This window comes from Colobus angolensis, unplaced genomic scaffold (genome assembly GCF_000951035.1).
Source record: "Colobus angolensis palliatus isolate OR3802 unplaced genomic scaffold, Cang.pa_1.0 Scaffold1, whole genome shotgun sequence".
NCBI lineage: Eukaryota > Metazoa > Chordata > Mammalia > Primates > Cercopithecidae > Colobus > Colobus angolensis.
In genome coordinates this window covers 19,006,744-19,025,295 of record NW_012110918.1, presented here as the reverse complement: position 1 = coordinate 19,025,295, position 18,552 = coordinate 19,006,744, and the positions used below count along the sequence as shown (strand labels likewise).

The 18,552-nt window shown below is 54.1% G+C and overlaps 1 protein-coding gene across 1 annotated transcript in view; it reads right to left on the bottom strand.

The window, feature by feature from the left end:
• Nucleotides 1-5,362: 5,362 nt before the first annotated feature.
• The window catches only part of FOXK2 (forkhead box K2), a 105,131-nt gene continuing 91,941 nt past the window's right edge, over nt 5,363-18,552 (bottom strand). The window contains exon 10 of the mRNA XM_011933409.1: nt 5,363-6,475. Coding sequence (XP_011788799.1) covers nt 6,279-6,475 — 197 coding nt within the window. The 3' untranslated portion in view covers nt 5,363-6,278. The remainder of the gene's footprint in view (nt 6,476-18,552) is intronic.

The following is an 18,552-nucleotide window of genomic DNA, read 5'->3' as shown; positions in this document are numbered from 1 at the left end:
CACACCACCACGCCTGGTTTATTTTTAGTGGAGATAGGATTTTGCCAAGTTGCCTAGGCTGGTCTCCAACTCCTGGGCTCATGTGATCCTCCCGCCTTGGCCTCTCAAAGTGTTGGGATGAGCCACCGTGCCCCACCCAGCATCCCTAATTCAAAAACGTGAAGTCCAAAATGCTCCAATGAATATTTCCTTTGAGCATCGTGTCAACACTCAGAAAGTTTTGGATTTTAGATTACTGAATTTTCAGATTAGGAATACTCAACCTGTGTAAGTCAACTTTCTTTGGCTGCTTTCCAGGGTAAAAAAATCTGTTTAGTTTATTGCCTCAACATAGTTTTCCTTGAGATTATCTTACTGGAATTCACTGAGCTTTGTGAATCTTTATTTAGACAGAGTCTCACTATCTCCCAGGCTGGAGTGTGGTGGCACGATGTTGGCTCACTGCAACCTCTGCCTCCCAGGCTCAAGCGATTCTCCTGCCTCAGCCTCCGGAGTAGCTGGGAATACAGGCGCCCACCATCACGCCCGGCTAATTTTGTATTTTTAGCAGAGACGGTTTCACCATGTTGGCCAGGCTGGTCTCGAACTCCTGACCTCAAGTGATCCACCTGCTTTGGCCTCCCAGAGTGCTGGGATTACAGGCATGAGCCACCACGCCTGGACTAAAATATTTAAAAATGTTTGTATACGTTGTTTCGCTGTTCTATAGGAATCTGGTGACGTACACACTCGACCCTCGATCTTGTCCTACAAGCCCCAGTTCATTTTTGTTTCCAAATGTTTTCTGTTCATTCACTGAATTTTTTCATTTCTTCGATTCATTTCAGGAGAGCATCTGCCCTTTTTTCACAGAGCACGATTATAATCACTGTGCTTTATCTCGTATTTCCAACATTTGGGTCATGTGAGAGCTGGCATTCGGTCTTTCCACTTTAGGGTTGGATTTTTCTGGCTTTTTACGTTTAGTAATTTTGTATTCTAGACATTTGGATACCTAGAGAGTCCACGTCCATGAACACCCACTGCAGGATGTTGAGTTTTGTCTCAGCAGGCAAGTCACCCAGTGATGTTCCGACTGCATGTGCCAGCCTGCCTCCTGGAGCTGTGGCTCTGGTGTCAGGCTCGTTTTCCAAGTCTGTGTTGTGCTGTTCACCAGGGACCAGTCTCCACAGGAGCTGAGCTCACGCAGCCTTTGCTGTTTTCCCCAGGTCAGTGCCGTTCCTTTGGAGCGTTAGGGGGTCTCTAACTCCTTCGCTGTATCCTTTGATTTAAAAGCCCAGGTTTTAGCTGCTCTGTGCTGGTCCCATTCCTATGACGAGGTCCAGCCTGGGGCCAAAGTGGAGCAGGGATTTCCCTCACGCTCTTTGGACTGGAAGAGCCGTTTTCCAATTCCTGTCATCAGAGTGACGGGTTCTGTGGGAGTCGTGTCTGCAGGGCTGCAGCTTGCAGGAGTTTCTCTGCCCAGGAGGAGAGGGAAGGGGGCTTCTCTTGGAGATTTTAATGTTCATCCCTAATGTGTGGTCCTGATAGACCACCCCAGACTAGGCTCAGCAGTGGACTAGGCCCAGCAACAGGAGAGGAAAACCCAGGAAAAACCCATCACACCGGTCCTTGTTCTGGCTCTGGTCTGCCTGTTGTTCTGTGTTCTATACGGGTGACTTGCTGCAGGACTGAGATAGTTGCTCTGTTGGGTCCACAGTCACAACCCCTAGGAGAGACAGGGTGGGGGAGCCCACTGGGACCTCTGTGGCCAGTTTAGTCATCAGAGGTCACCCAAGACCCACTCTGAATTCTAATTTTGTGTTGCTGTGGACATGGCTCAGAAAGGGGGCAACAAACAGTGCCAATTTCCCAGCACCCATGGACACAGCCCGGGTGCACTGCAGACACAGGCCTGGCAGAAACAGATGACAAATGACTGCTTCACCCTGCTGGAAGAGAGTCTCGCAGGGTGTGATAAACAGTCGCTTTATGCCAATATGAACTGTTTTAAATTAGGGGATCAGTGTAAGGAACAAAACATTCCATTATGAACTCTCTGTCCGTGAACATCATTTAGCTCCCAAAGGCCTCTGTGTCGTTTTCAGCACGATTTCTTCCCTCTGCTACGCTGGTGAGTGCTGATGATGCCATCACAATTCCAGACATTAGCAATCCACACCAGATTTTCAGGGGCTGAAAGATCAAAGTGTTCCTGTGTGGGAACTTGAATACCAAGTACGTCTTCAGAAGAGCTGGTTTCTCTTTTTTTTTCTTTGAGACGGAGTCTCGCTCTGTCGCCCAGGCTGGAGTGCAGTGGCCGGATCTCAGCTCACTCACTGCAAGCTCTGCCTCCCGGGTTCACGCCATTCTCCTGCCTCAGCCTCCCGAGTAGCTGGGACTACAGGCGCCCGCCACCTCGCCCGGCTAGTTTTTTTGTGTGTTTTTTAGTAGAGACGGGGTTTCACCGTGTTAGCCAGGATGGTCTCCATCTCCTGACCTCGTGATCTGCCCGTCTCGGCCTCCCAAAGTGCTGGGATTACAGGCGTGAGCCACCGCGCCCGGCCACGAGCTGCTTTTTCACTTCCTGAGAAAATGTACCTCAAGGTGCTCTGCAGTGATCTTCATCCTCAGGTAAGTCTGCAGAAGAAACAGTGACAGCCACGATCTCCAGGTAACTTTAAAACTCCAGCATCATAGCTAGGATGGTCTCCATCTCCTGACCTCGTGATCTGCCCGTCTCGGCCTCCCAAAGTGCTGGGATTACAGGCGTGAGCCACCGCGCCCGGCCACGAGCTGCTTTTTCACTTCCTGAGAAAATGTACCTCAAGGTGCTCTGCAGTGATCTTCATCCTCAGGTTGGAGAGAAAGTCTGCAGAAGAAACAGTGACAGCCACGATCTCCAGGTAACTTTAAAACTCCAGCATCATAGCTAAATCATCAAGACCCTGTTACCACTGCCCGTAACACGGCGCCTTTTCCGTCTGCACACTCGACACGCTGTCCCGCTGGTGGAGCCTCCACTGCTGGTCTTCAGTGCAGCTCCCTGTTGAGTTCTTCCAATGTGCTAGGCCTCCGGTGTGCTCAGAAGAGAGCATGAAGTTAAAAAGAAAAGTCTAGCAAAATGAAAATGATACTCTGCATTCCAGTAAAATTAATAAAAATATTTTATTGAATTTCAGGAACTTGGTACTCTTAAAATTTCAAATCTTTGCACATAAATCACCACTATACTTTCTAGAATAGTGGAAGTTAGGACTAAGATTGTCACTTATCTCCTTGTGTCACACAGCACAGAAACCGCAAGTCCTGACACCGCCCGCACCCCCCTTCTGGCCGTGATGACCAGCTACTGTGGTTCTAGCAGAGGACAGTGACGGAAGTGGGCAGACTGACTGAAGGGCCGTGACGACCAACTACTGTTATTCTAGGAGGACACTGACGGAAGTGGGCAGACGACTGAAGGAGATCAGCAGTCCACAGCGCACTCTACTGAAGCGAGAGGAGCAACCCAAGGACCTGCCGCACACACTCCGAGGGCACCACGTGACGTGGGTCATGCGGCAGTTCCCTTTTGTTTTCTTGTTTGGTTCAGGGCAAAGCTACTGAAATTAAGTTTCTAGTCCCTGAGGAGCTCAGAAGTTGGGCAAAGGTCAAAGAGACTTCCTGAAAATAAGACACTGAGGAACCCAGTGGAGAGTTGGGAGTTCACAGCAACGCAGCTGGGGATGACACCGGACCTCTCCCGAAGGTGCCGCAGCTCCAGCACCAGGGGCCACAGCAGCTCACCCTTGCCGTGCTCGAGTTCCTGGAGCTTCAGAGCTAAGTTCCAGATTTAGAAACAGTGCCTTAAAGACTGGCAAGAAAACCCGGGCTGTGGCGGTCATCTATGGTTTTGCTATTGCTCTCGCCTCGATATTCTTAAATTCCTACGTACCAATGAAAAAGCCAAGCGAACGTGGCAGTGAGGAGGAGACGGGAGCGTCTTCCCATCTGTGACAAGCACACTTCGGTCTCGGCTCAAGATGCAGAATGGTGCCTACAGCAAAACAAAACAAAAACCCTCCTCCGTTCTTTACCATTTGACAGTTGGGCATTTTCCTTACCTGTGATCCCAAGAGAAAGAGATCCAGACCTGTCATGTAAAGTCCACGTTCCAGGATCAGACGTAACCAGTTTATGGACTGAGCCCACATGGGATAGTCCACCCCCGACGCCTTCTGGATAGTAACGTACACAGCTGCGCAGCAACGTCGCCAAGGGGACATACGGTGCATTTGCTTGATGTCCACGCCAAGCTCCCCGGTGTCCTAGCTGTTCCTTGACTCAGAGCTCGAGAGCTGGTCTCCTGTCAGAGAACCCCTTCAGCTGTGAGCCACAGAGCTGGAGTCCTCTGTGGAGGGACCTGACTCCACACACAGGACACAGCAGAATCCTAATTATCTTAAAACTGCAAACCTTCTGAGTAAGACAAAAATGTACATTCCAAGGTATCTGTAAAGTGCTTGGAAGATGCAGACAGCCGCACCGAGGGGCCCGGATCCATCCACACGCTGCGATTTGCTGCGGTCGCACACACGGTCTCAGTCACGCTGCGGTTCGCTGCGGTCGCACACACGGTCTCAGTCACGCGACGGTTTCGCTTTTATTTCTTACATGGCCGAGTTATACTCCAGCCAGTGTGCAGTGATTTCATACCTTTCAATGTTTGTCACCACAGTGACGCTGCTACAGCCCCACGCTGAGGGCCGACACAATTCACGGAACAGATTCACAATATTTGGTCTTTATGTAAATAATAAATGCTTTAAAATTGCCTAAAGATACCATTCTGAGCCATTTCATCCCAATTTCATCCCACCACGAAAATACAGGTTTTTTCCTCTCTCTAAAAAAAAATTAAATACCAAAATAACTACATTTAAATAAATAATGTTACGATGATGACATTAAAAAGCTCAGCATCAGGCTGAGGCCGCCGCCCTCGGCCGGCACACTCAGGAAAGGCGAGCGGTTTCTTCCTGAGGAGCCGGGCGAGGAGGCGCGGGCACCTCCCACTCATTCCCTCACCCCCCGCTCCTCTCATTTTCTGTGGAGGGGTCAGCCTCAGGATCGGTTCAGTTCTGAAAGGTCAGGGAGGGTTCCTCCCACAAAACAGGAAATGCCCCGGACGTCCCCTGCAGGACGTGGCTCGGACCCCGCTTCACCATGGCGGCCGCTCACCAAAGGTGGGGAGTACACGGCGGGTCAGAGGGCGCCCGGAGCCGGGGGTGACACCCCAAATACAAACATACCACGGAGAGACCTGGGATCTGAGTTTCAAAAGGGCCTATGATAAAAGACTGAATCTTTTTTTCCAAATTAAGTAGAAATGGTTCTGTCGTTTTAAACATACACAATACTTAGGAGACTTATTTTACTTAGAGTGGAAAATTTTGCCAGGGACAAAGTCAACACAAAGAAACAAACAACAAAAAGTTGCCAGAAAGAGAACAGTTAAGTGCAGCTCGGCGAGTCCCGGCAGTTCCTTCCTGGCACCAGCTCGTCCCTGGGTTCTCAGGGTTCCATGTGGCCACAGTGTCCGTCCACCTGTCCATGCGAGCCACACGCTGAAATGGAGGTGGATAAAATTCATCAGGCAGCTGCTGTAACATGGAAATGTGCAGATGCCAAAGTAGCTTCATCTGAACTTGAACAAGACAGACAAAAGGAAATCATTCCATAGGCTGAAAACAAAAACAAAACTACGTTTTCTTTTCCCCAAATGAAATCCACGGAAAGGGCCTGTGTGATTCCGAAAGTCTGAGGAGAAATGCAGTGATGTGAAATGCCCAAGACCCCATTATTTTGTAAAGAAAGGACACCTCAAAATACTCTAATTCCACACGTCTCCGCTGCCTGGTGGATCCTGAGGGCGGCGGGGACGGCTGCCCCACGTCCTGAGGGCCCAGTCCTGGGAGAGCCACTCACAGCAGGTGCTGACTATGCCGTCCTCACACAGTGCTGCCCGGTCCTCGCGGGAGGGCAGTTTCACTTGTAGGTGAGAGCGGAGCCCACAGGCAGCCCAGCAGGTACTCAGTGGAGACTCTCCCAAATCAGGTTTTGTTGTGTGTGGATTTTGCTCAAGTGTGACTTCTGTCTTTAAATTAAGGAGTGTTAAGGCCACCTGGGTTTTGTGTTTTCAGTGCTGGGAGGTGAAGTCCAACCACAGGGCCCTGCACCCCCGAGTGCTGGCGGGAGGCCACGTCTCCTTTTGGCACCACAAAGTTGATATTGTTAAAGAAAAGCTCTCCCAGTCGCTAGTTCTGGACACCCTTTTCCCTTACAGCTGCCGGGGGCGCGTCCACACTCAGGGCAATGACGATGCTCTCGCCGTCTTCTGTCTTGATCCGCTTCAGCTCCGGCTGCTCTGGCTGGTCACCGCTGTGCCGCTTTGTGGGCAGGGAGGCCGAGGCGGATGCGTGTGTTGCCAACATGTGCAAAGGACTCGCCGCTGCTGAAATGACACGAAGGAGTCAGAACCCCATGGTCTCAGATGAACCCTCGCCCTCTAAGGGTCCTGGCACTCCCTGGTCCGCTGAGGCTCCCACAAGCCCCCAGGACTGGCCCACGGTGGCCAAGGGCACGGGAGCCTGGGCTGGGCCCTTGGGACCCCAAAAAACTGCATCAGGTTAACTGCCTGATTAGTGGACATTTTTATTAACGGCTAGCATCATCTTTGTTATATCCTGAATAAACAGGCTATTTTGATATCACTGCTGGGGGAGAAAGGCTGAGTCCAGTAATGGTTGGGGCAGACAGCCCTGCTGGCTCTGCGAAGGAGTGGCTGCCGCTGCTCTCCCTCATGCAGAGGCCCTGCCCTCGCCCACCACCCATATGACATGCTCCTGGACCATTTCCACACAGAAAGGAGCAGGGCTGCACCTGTCCCATAGTGAGGGGAACACTGCCCTGGACGGTCTCTGGACTCTTGAAAATCCAGCACTGACTCCCCAACACCGACCCCCCCGCCGGCACGGACCCCCCCACACCGACTCTTTTCCTGGGTCAGATCCACAGATGCTGAGCTTGGCAAGCCCACAGCAGAGTGGGCAGATGCCACAGACTCTCCATGTCTCCACGCCGCCCCCTTGGCTGTTTCTCTGGGGCACTCTCATCCCCCAAGTGCCAACGGGACCCCACCACCTCCAGCTTCCGGCACAGGCCAGTCCCCCTCCTTGTGGGCGGCAGCATTTCTGGAAGGCGCCATCACCTCCGCGGAGGGCGCGTCTCAGGGGGCCCCGAGATGCTCTGGGAAGCAGGCCCCAGCCCCAGGCTGCGCGCACACCATTCATGGCACTTCTCTAACCTCAGACCAACTTGGAGCACCCAGGGTGGGAGCACAAACACACCCCCGGGGGCCCCAACACAGCCGCACGGCAGCCCCTTCAGGCTGTCCCGGGAGACTCAAGAGCAGACAAACCTACTGGGCAGTACCTGAACCCAACCACACACGCAGCACACACGGTGCACTCTGCCCTGGTGCCCAGAGGTGTGGGAGGGGAACTCGCCCACCTGTTCATCAAGGGCCAGCCCCCTCAGACCACAGGCACTGGCGTGGGCAACACCCGCCTCCTACTGCAGGGATGCTGGCTGGTCAGGGACCGACCTCCGCCCTCAGCTCTTCCCCAGCAGAGCGGATGTGAGCTCAGCCAGATGCATGGTCAGCTCCTCATGGGGGCAGGGAACATGCATGGCCAGGTAGCCGGGGCAGCCACAAAGAGCGGGAGTCAACACTGGGCTCCGAAGAGAGTCAAGCAGCAAACAGGGACCCAGTGGCATCGGGTCTCGGCGGTCAGAGCCCCGTTTTGGAATTCAGGACGTGGCCCTGAGGTCACAGGTGCGTTGCCTGGAAGCCGAACTCCTGTCAACAGTGTGATTGTGACTTTATTGGGTTCCCTTCTCCTTTCCACCCCTGAGCAACAGAAATAGCAGAGGACGAATTTACACATAAAAGATGAACAAGAGGCCAGGTGTGGTGGCTCACACCTGTAATCCCAGCACTTTGGGAGGCTGAGACAGGCGGATTACGAGGTCAGGAGATCAAGACCATCCTGGCTAACACGGTGAAACCCCGTCTCTACTAAAAAATACAAAAAACTAGCCGACGAGGTGGCGGCGCCTGTAGTCCCAGCTACTAGGGAGGCTGAGGCAGGAGAATGGCATGAATCCCAGCACTTTGGGAGGCCAAGGCTGGAGGATCACTGACGTCCAGGAGTTTGAAACCAGCCTGGGCAACACAGTGAGACCCTGTCTCTACAAAAAATACAAAAAAGTAGCTGGGTGTGGTGTTGCACACCTGTAGTCCCAGCAACTCGGGAGGCTGAGGCAGGAGAATCGCTTGAACCCGGGAGGCAGAGGTTGCAGTGAACCGAGATTGTGCCATTGCCCTCCAGCCTGGGCGACAAACTCTCTCAAAAAAAAAAAAACAAGCAGCTGCTCAGCTTCCAGAAAGTGTGGCGGCCGCAAAGCAGGAGGCTGGGCTGAGGAAGAGCTTGGAGCCCAACGAGAGGGCAGGGGAGGCTCCAGGCCTGGGGCAGGCACGGGAGGCCGCTGAGCCCACCCATGTGACCCAGAGGAGCCATGCTGACTGGGCAGCCTCTCAGGGAGACCCCCACATTCCCTGACGTTGGTTTCCTGGCGCCTGACGGCAGGGTGGCCCCCACAGAGAGGCACACACACCCAGATGCAAGTCACAGCCAGTGTCTGACAAGCACCAATACCCTGAAAGAGACGAGGTCACTGCTGTGGTGTGGGCATTTGTCTCTTGAAACGCGTGCTGAAACTCACTTGCCCATGCAGCCTAATTAACAGGTGGCATCTGCAGAAGGTGACCTGACCATAAAGGCTTTCTCCTCACTAATAGCTTAATGCTGTCACCAAGGGACAGGTTCACGATTCCAGAAGTGAGTTCATTGTAAAAGGGTGAACACGCCTTTGCCCCACCACCACGTGAGCGTACAGGAAGAAGGCCCGTGCCAGCCTCCAGAACTGCAAGCCAATCCATTTCTGCCCATGATAAATTACTCCATCTTGGGTGTTCTGTTACAGCAGCACAACACAACTGAGCCACCCCACAGAAGAGCCTCACCCTCACCAGGACTCAGGGTGACTGGATGACCCAGAGAATCTAAGTGGTGTGGGCCGCATACGGTAGCTCACGCCTGCAATCCCAAGGGAGGCCAAGGCAGGCGGGTCCCTCGAGGCCAGGAGGTTGAGACCACCCTGGACAACATAGCAGGACCCCATCTCTACAAAAAATAAATAATTTTTAACAAGACATAAAACTAGAAATGACAGCCAGACAGGAGGACTAAGTTTAGTGGTCTGCAGCACTGCAAGGCGATGAGAGTCAACATGACAGTTTCAAACAGCCAGGATACCGAAGGTCCCAACACTTAGAAACGGTAAACGAGATGACGGCTGTGCTGATTACCAGGAGCCGGATGCTTCCCAACGCCGCCGCGCCCCGCACATGTGCACGATTATTCTATCTCAATTAGAGCACAGCAGTGAGAGGCCTGGAGTGAAAAGAAACTGGGAGGCCGGGCGCGGTGGCTCACGCCTGTAATCCCAGCACTTTGGGGAGGCCGAGGTGGGCGGATCACCTGAGGTCAGGAGTTTGAGACCAGCCTGGCCAACATGGTGAAACTCCGTCTCTACTAAAAATACAAAATTACCCGGGCATGGCGGTGGGCGCCTGTAATCTCAGCTACTTGGGAGGCTGAGGCAGGAGAATCACTTGAACCCAGGAGATGGAGGTTGCAGTGAGCCGAGATCATGCCACTACACTCCAGCCTGGGCAACAAGAGCAAAACTCTATCTCAAAAAAAAAAAAGAAAAAGAAAAGAAAAAAGAAATGGTGACACTTAAATACTCTCATCCAGCCAGCCTTGCCCTCACAGACCCTCTGTCGCGAGGTGCCCTACCACATGGAGACCCCACATGAACCCCTGTAACCCAGCAGCAGGGCTGTGTTAACATGCCCGGCCCTGAAGACAGAGGTCTCAGCAGAGGTGCTGAGGGAGCTGAGGGAGGTGGAGAATACGCAAGGAAGGCTGCAGGCGGCAGAGCCCTGGAGGCGCCAGAGCTGGCGAGGGAGCGGCCATTAGCCCTGCAGCGCCGTGGTGGGCCGGCCACGAGAGGGGCGGAGAAGGGACGCGCACGCAAGTTGGGCAGATGCTCCTAATGAGGCCCCCACGTGCTCTCTGGGGAAGGCACTGAGCTCCGTTAATCTAAACAAGCTAAACAAGGCAGCAGGCTCCATCCAGAAAGCTCTGCACACTCGGGTCTGCACTGAGGACCACACGGTGCCAGGAAGGACCATCCTGGACAAGGAGCGTGATGTATGAGCACCTCGGGCCCACGTGAGCTGCGTGGACATAGGCGTGGCCCAGGGAGTCATGGCTTAGGGCGTGGCGCCTGGAGACGACCCTGCCCCTGCGCACACACAGAGGTGCAGCCGTCTTCACCAGCCCCTGCCCCTCACTGGCTGAACTCGCAGACAGGCTTGCTCTGGGCTCCATGAGAGCTCTGAGCACAAGGAGCTCTTGCCACGCCTGACAAGCCCAGGGACTTTAATTTGTACACACCGCCTTAACAAGCCCAGGAGGACTCGGGAATTTCCATGAAATGGAACCCGAAGTAGGTGAGAAGATGGGAGGGGGTGGTCCGTGGAATAAAACAAACATGGAATCAAGCAGATGGGCAGAGATCAAAGACAGAGGGGCTCTGCCAACGCTGCCACACACTCTGGATTCAACACTGTCCCAGTCCAGACGCCAGCAGGCTTGGTGTAGAATTCTGCAGTTCACGGGGAAATGCCAAGGACCCAGAACGACTGAAGCGATTCTTAAAAAGAACAAAGTTGGAGGAGCAACACGTGAGTGGGAGACTTGATGAGGCTGCAGGAGTCGGACGGGGGCCCTGCCAGACAGACTGACTGAAGAAAGTGCGCCTGGAAACAGCCCCCACGTGTGCACAGTCTCGGGGCGTGACAAGGGCGCCAGGGCAGAAAAGTGCGCCTGGCAACAGCCCCCACGTGTGTGCAGGGTCCCGGGGTGTGACGAGGGCGCCAGGGCACCTGGTGGGGCAGGCACGTCCTGACGCCACCTCTGAGGCTCCCCCTACACCAAGCATGGAAAACACAGCAGGAACGGTAAGAGAACAAGCAGTCACCAAGAACTTGGGCAAGGAACGTGTCCCAGAATTAAGGCATCGGCGAACAGCTGCCCTACTTACGAGAAGGAAAAGAAGGAACAAAGGACTCGGGCTACTGAAGGCTAAGCAGGAACTGCCCTGCAGTAGGTGTGAGCTGGGCAAACCCTGCGGCCACCTCAGATGCGCCTCCCAGCCATCACGGTCAGTCTGCGGCCCCAGCTGTGGCGTGGACCACGGCGTGTGGCCTCAACCAACTCTTAATGTGTCTACAAAACATGTGCAGACACCCGGGGCCGCTGGGGTGGGCCGCAGGCGACAGACACACGGTGTGACTCGGTTTCAAGTGGCCTCTCTCCTACGCTGACTCAGAGCAGCATCCAAGCTGCAGGTGTCTCTGGACAACCCTCCACCTGTCCTTTCTCATCCCAGGTTCCGGGCCTGCTGGACTGTCTGGGTGGGGCCTGCTGTGTCAACTGAGGCAACTGCACACAGGGGCCCTCTGAGGCCAAGGGGCCCTGGGGAGAGGACCCCAAGTCATAGGAGCCCAGGTGCTCTTACAGGGCCCAGGGACCGTGACACAGGCTTAGTAACAGGGACCGACCCCACGTTACCGCGTTCAACAAAGAAAAACCACGGCCGCGTGGACAGCACTCTCTCCTCCAGCTCACACACAAGGAGAAGGCCGGGCGCGGTGGCTCACACCTGTAGTCCCAGCATTTTGGGAGGCAGAGGCGGGAGAATCACTTGAGCCCAGGAGTTCAAGGCTGCAGTGAGCTGTGATCACACCACTGCACTCCAGCCTGGGTGACGGACCCTTTCTCAAAGCACAGAAAAGACAAGCTGTAGAACCTGAAAACCAGGCAAGACAGGCCCCTGACCTTGTGACACCTCCACTATTACCTGTCACAAGGAAAGGGCGATCTAATGGGAATGTGTTTATAGATCTATACAAAGTCTTAGAGAAATAAGCAAATTACCCCTGCCCCATGGCACACCGAACTGCTGTATCCCATGTTGCCCCCGTGGTTAGAACTCACGTATCCACAAAATGCCGTCAAAGACGATGTGTGCTGGCTTGAGTTTCTATTCCTCCGTTTACTTATTTTTTGGACAGGTCTCACCGTCTCCCAGGCTGGAGTGTAGTGACATGATCACGGTTCACTGCAGCCTCAACCTCCCAGGCTGAAGTGATCTCCCTACCTCAGCCCCTTGGTGGCTGGGACTACAGTTGCCACCACCACAGCCACTTCTGTGATTTTTTGTAGACACAGAGATTCACCATGTTGTCCAGGCTGGTCTTGAACTCCTGGGCACAAGCAATCCACCCACCCTGGTCTCCCAAAGTGCTGAGATTATAGGCGTGCCCAGCTGTTTGTTTCTATTCCTTTAGGGGAAGAACCAAGTTCCTCTGCAAGTCTATCTACAGAGATGTTCAGGATTTGTGGCAAAGCAGCCAGCGGGCTCAGCTGCTGCCTACTCCAATCTCCAGACGCTCTGCTCTCAAGGGGACATTCTCCACCCTGAGGGTCCTCAGTGAATCAGAGGGCGGCTTTTGGAAAGAAGATCGCAGAGATGCATTCACATTTGTGGCCTTCCATGCACACAAATCCTCCCCACATAAATTCCAATATTTTCAAACTGAAGTGTCTGGAGCATTTCTTAGCAGTCAACTTTTACCCCACAGGCAGCCTAGGTCATAGCTTGACAACACCCCGGTTGTGGGCTGTGTGGGTACTACAGGCAGCCAGCCCCCCCGAGACCTCCAGGAAGCATCGGAAGACCCTATACTGTGGACAGAGATGCTGGAGCAGCTCAGACACGAGGGGGCTGCTACTGCCACTGCCACTGCCACCGCCACGGCGATGACGGGTGCGGCTCCCACAGAACACAGGCCCCAACCGAGGCCTCGTCCTCCTCGTCCGCATGGCCTGATCCCGCTGCTCTGGGGCTGTCAACCCACAGTGGTGGCAGCGGCTGCTCTGCCTGGAAAGGCTCTGCTTTGATGCTGGGTGTGAAAGATGTCCAGGGGCCTCAGGCGTCACTGCCATTGTACGTGCTTACAATGCAACACCGTCGTCACTGTGGGACCAGCCAGGGATACCCACGTCATCAAATCTTCACCCCACATCTGGCTGCCACATCCCCACCGAGGCGCACGCAAACCTGGCGGCCACAAGGGGCCGCAGCCTCGGCCTGGCTCCCCCGCTGTGTCCTGCTCCGTGCTGAGGCACTGCTCCCTCCCCAAGGGTCCTTGTGGGGGACACGGGACCGCAATTCCTCTGTGGGGCCGGGATCCAGAAGGCTCTGAAGGCCCACACTCCCAGGTACGTGGCCTGTGGGTGTGGGGCTACAGCTGTCCGGCCAGCTGTCACTGGCCAAGGCACCCGCACAGCACGCAGTGATCAGGGCTGGTCGCCCCGGGGGGCGCGGGGCTTCATCTACCTTCCTCTGTGCCTGTCGTTCTTTCCTTCCTTCCTCTTTCCCTCCCTCCCTCCTTCCTTTCTTCCTTCCTTCCAGAAACTGCTGCGTACCCTTTCAGAATAAGAGCCCGTGCCCGGTACAGGGAGACCCTCACAGGGTCCGCCTCTGCCAGCGCGAATTGGGCATTTCGCTCTCACTGCGAAGTGTGCACCCTCACGCCAGGGGCCACAGCTGAGACGCAGAGAACCCTGGCCAGCTTGAGGAGATGCCCCAGGGGAACGCTGGAGTCAACAAATGCTATTTGAGGACCCGTAACTGCTACGCAATGAAGAGCGGAGTTAGGCAGGAGGGAGCAAACTATCAAAGAAGAGAAAGGCAGGGCCCAAGGAGAACGCTGCAGGGTGAAGCCGCAGCAGGGCCCAGGCTTCCCAGCAGGGCGGGTCCTGAAGGGCCTCATGAGGTTCCTCCACTGTGTGAGGCTTGAGCTGTGGCACACCTTCCATTGACAGTGATCTGTGAACCCTTACGGCGACAGAAAGAAAACAAAAGGACACATGTGTGAGCCCTGTGAAGGACCAGGACAGTCAAGAGGCCGAAGGAGTCAATGTGTGAGCCAAGAGACCTCCAGGACCACAGCTCAGCCCAGGCCACACCGAGCAGGCGGGGCCCTGGCCAAACACAGCTCAGCCCTGAACTCCCAAATCAAAACAACAACACTGGCTGGGCATGCTGGCTCGCACCTGTAATCCCAGCACTTTGGGAGGCCAAGGCTGGAGGATCACTGACGTCCAGGAGTTTGAAACCAGCCTGGGCAACACAGTGAGACCCTGTCTCTACAAAAAATACAAAAAAGTAGCTGGGTGTGGTGTTGCACACCTGTAGTCCCAGCAACTCGGGAGGCTGAGGCAGGAGGATAGCTTGAGACCAGTAGGTCAAGGCTGCAGTGAGTCGAGATCTCGGCACTGCACTCCAGCCTGGGTGACAGAGCAAGATAATATCTCAAAACAGCAGCAGCAAAGATGAAGTCATTTACAAAAACACAATCCTAATTGTGCCAGTAAACCAGAAACAGCGTCTGTAGCCCAGAGACAGGAGATCAGCCTTGGAAACAGGAAGCAGAGGGGCCTGTGGTGTGGCTGGCGGCACCCACAGCCCTGAGGCAGGGGTCTCCCAAAGCGAGCTCTGAGGGTGCTGGGACATAGCACGTGTGATGGGAGCAAGAGCATCTGGATGGGCTTGGGGGCCTGGACTCTTCCCACATCTCCCTGCCAGGGAGACTTGGGAGCATTTCCAGAAAATGCCAGGCTTTCCTTTCCATGTATTCAAAAAGGGGAGACCTCAAGCCCTCCCCACACTCTGGAACAAGCTCGGAGCAGTTCCTGCGTGCCAGGCACATTTCTGGGGCTTCCCTTCCTGTAAGAGGAAGCCTCCCAGCTTCCATCTCCTCCAGGCCTTCTCCATGGGGCGGACAACGTGATGCACCACAGCTCCGCACAGGGTTTGGGGCCCCTCGAGCAGACCAGGGGACACAGGAGCACTGGCAGCTCTGGGACGGGCTCACCTGTGTTTGCATGAGGCCTCCGTGGAGACCCCCAAGGAAGCAGAAATGAAGGCACGCTCCAGCTGGAGTGACAACCCCAGAGTCACCTTCCAGGAAGACACTGGCAGCTCACGCCCTGCGCCCGCGCCCGCCCATGGAACTCACTTATCATCCCACCAAGCCACTGCTGTCCTGCAAGGCCAGGGCTACAGCCCACAGTCGGACCATCCTGACCCCTCGTCCTGTTAGTCCCACCTCCCACCTGTCAGCACCGTCTTCACAACACAGGCAGAGGCCAAGCCCTGAGCCCCGGGTCCCACAGCAGCTGGTGGCAGAGGCAGAACCGGCTCAGGCTGCCCTTGGGACCAGGGGGAGGCCGGAACCCCCTTAGGGCAGGCGACCTGGCCTCGGCCTCTCTGCCCGTGGTGGTGACCCCGCTGGTGCCCCTGGGGGAGTCTCAGGCAGCCTGTGCAGTCCTCCCTGCACGCGACAGTCTGACCCCATGCTTAGGTCAGAACACTCGGCCACATCCACATAATCCTTGAGTAAAAATACTAAATTTACCGTGGGGTAATATATTACACCACGATACAGTATCAACATAATTGCTTAATACAGTAGGAGCCCAAAAGCCTCAGGTGACTGGCAGCTCTACTGCAGTATTCGATTTTTTGCAGTGGTCTGGATCCAACTCTGCGATGTCTCTGAGGTGCACCTACGGGCCTGAAAGGGCCTGAAATCTCTACATATGCATAAAGAACTACAAATTTCACAACAAAAAGACAAACAGCCCAATTAAATGATGAGCAAAGGATCTGAAAAAACATTTCTTCGAAGAAGAAATACAACCAACCATAAAGTACGTGAAGATGTTCTGGCCGGAGGCGGTGGCTCGTCCCGTCATCTCAGCACTTTGGGAGGCTGAGGTGGGCAGACTGCTTGAGCCCAGGAGCTCGAGACCAGCCTGGGCAACATGGCGAGACACTAACTCTTAAAAAAAAGAAAAACAAAAAGACCACAGAGGCCAAAGCTGCGACCCCCCATGCCGGGTGTTCGCCATCCAGGCTAGAGCTGACACTGTTCTAAGGAAAAGCATTTCCAGAATCTCCACTTGGTCATGAAGTCTTTCTTAAAGCCCATCTGCCACCTCCTCTCCCTCAAAAGCCTCTCTCATCTGCTCAGCTGGGCACTGGCTTTGGGGATGAAAACTCTGGGATGGAGTATGAAAGCAGTAATAGAAAATACTGGGGCTAGCTGGGCGTGGTGCTCACACCTGTGATCCCAGCACTTTGAGAGGCCAAGGTGGGAGGACTATGTGAAACCAAGAGTTTGAGTCCCGTCTGGGCAAGAGTGAGACTCTGTATTAAAAAATGTAAAAATGGGCCGGGCGTGGTGGCTCAAGCCTGTAATCCCAGCACTTTGGGAGGCCGAGACGGGTGGATCACGAGGTCAGGAGATCGAGACCATCCTGGCTAACACGGTGAAACCCCGTCTCTACTAAAATAAATACAAAAAACTAGCCGGGCGCGGTGGCAGGCGCCTGTAGTCCCAGCTACTCGGGAGGCTGAGGAAGGAGAATGGTGTGAACCTGGGAGGCGGAGCTTGCAGTGAGCTGAGATCCGGCCACTGCACTCCAGCCTGGGCGGCAGAGCGAGACTCCGCCTCAAAAAAAAAAATGTAAAAATGTAGCCAGGTGTGGTACCACACGCCTGTAGTCCCAGTTACTTAGGAGGCTGCTGTGGGAAGACTGCTTGAGCACAGGAGGCTGCATTAAGCAGTGATCACGCCACTGCACTCCAGCCTTGGTGAGAGTGAGATCTTGCCTAAAAAAAACAAAAACAAAAACAACAACAACAAAATGCCGGGCGCAGTGGCTCACGCCTGTAATCCCAGCACTTGGGAGGATCACAAGGTCAGGAGTTCGAGGGACCAGCCTGGCCAACAGGTGAAATCCCATCTCTACTAAAAATACGAAAAAAAAATTAGCCCAGCGTGGTGGCGGCGCCTGTAATCCCAGCTACTCGGGAGGCTGAGGAAGGAGAATTGCTTGAACCCAGGCAGCAGAGGTTGCAGTGAGCCGAGATCGTGCCACTGCACTCCAGTCTGGGCAACAAAGGAAGACTCTATCTCTAAAAAAAGAAAAAGGAAAGGAAAGGAAAAGAGAAAACTGGTGCTAGGAACCCAAATTATGATTTCCCGAAAAAATCCTTTTTCGAACCGAGTTGTTTCTTAGTCAAAGGTTTCAACCAAATCAACGGAGAACCATTCCCAGTAACAGATCATTTAAAATGTTTTTGTTCCAAGATCACTGGCTCACGCCTGTAATCCCAGCACTTTGGGAGGCCGAGACGGGCAGATCACGAGGTCAGGAGATCGAGCCCATTCTGGCTAACACGGGGAAACCCCGTCTCTACTAAAAATACAAAAAATTAGCCAGGCGAGGTGGCGGGCGCCTGTAGTCCCAGCTCCTCGGGAGGCTGAGGCAGGAGAACGGTGTGAACCCGGGAGGCGGAGCTCTCAGTGAGCTGAGATCCAGCCACAGCACTCCAGCCCGGGCGACAAAGCAAGACGCCGTCTCAAAAAAAAAAAAAAATCACTGACAAGACTTTTTTTTTGGATGGAGTCTCGCTCTGTCTGCACCCCAGACTGGGGTGCAGTGGTGTTACCTCGGCTCATTGCAAACTTCATCTCCCAGGTTCAAGTGATTCTCCTGCCTCAGCCTCCGGACAGCCAGGGATTACAGGTGCCACCAGCACACCCAGCTATCTTTGTAGTTGGCCAGGCTGGTCTCCAACTCCTGACCTCAGGTGATCCGCCCACCTCAGCCTTCCAAAGTGCTGGGATTACAGGCGTGAGCCACCGCGCCCAGCCAAGATCACTTATCTGGAAGGAGCTTCAGTGCTCCTTCTGTCCTCTCCTTCCTGAGTGGAAACACGCCCTCGGTGCTGACACTAGGACTGGGCAACCATCAGTGAATACAGAACAAATCAGGTGGTTTCCTTTAAAGCTAAATACACTAAGAAAGACATCTTCAGTAACATTTTAATTTTTGGTTTTATAAGAATTTGTTGTATTTTTGGTTTTTATCAATTCTGTTATTCACAAATTAAACTTTAATATTTATATCTACATTTTACTGCTGCAGAGAAAATATATGACTAATAAATAACATTTAAGCCTAAAGGGCCGGGTGCGGTGGCTCACGCTTGTAATCCCAGCACTTTGGGAGGCTGAGGCAGGCTGATCACAAGGTCAGGAGATCGAGACCATCCTGGCTAACACGGTGAAACCCCATCTCTACTAAAAACACAAAAAATTAGCCGGGTCCAGTGGCGGGCGCCTGGAGTCCCAGTTACTCGGGAAGCTGAGGCAGAAGAATGGCGTGAACCCAGGAGGCGGAGCTTGCAGTGAGC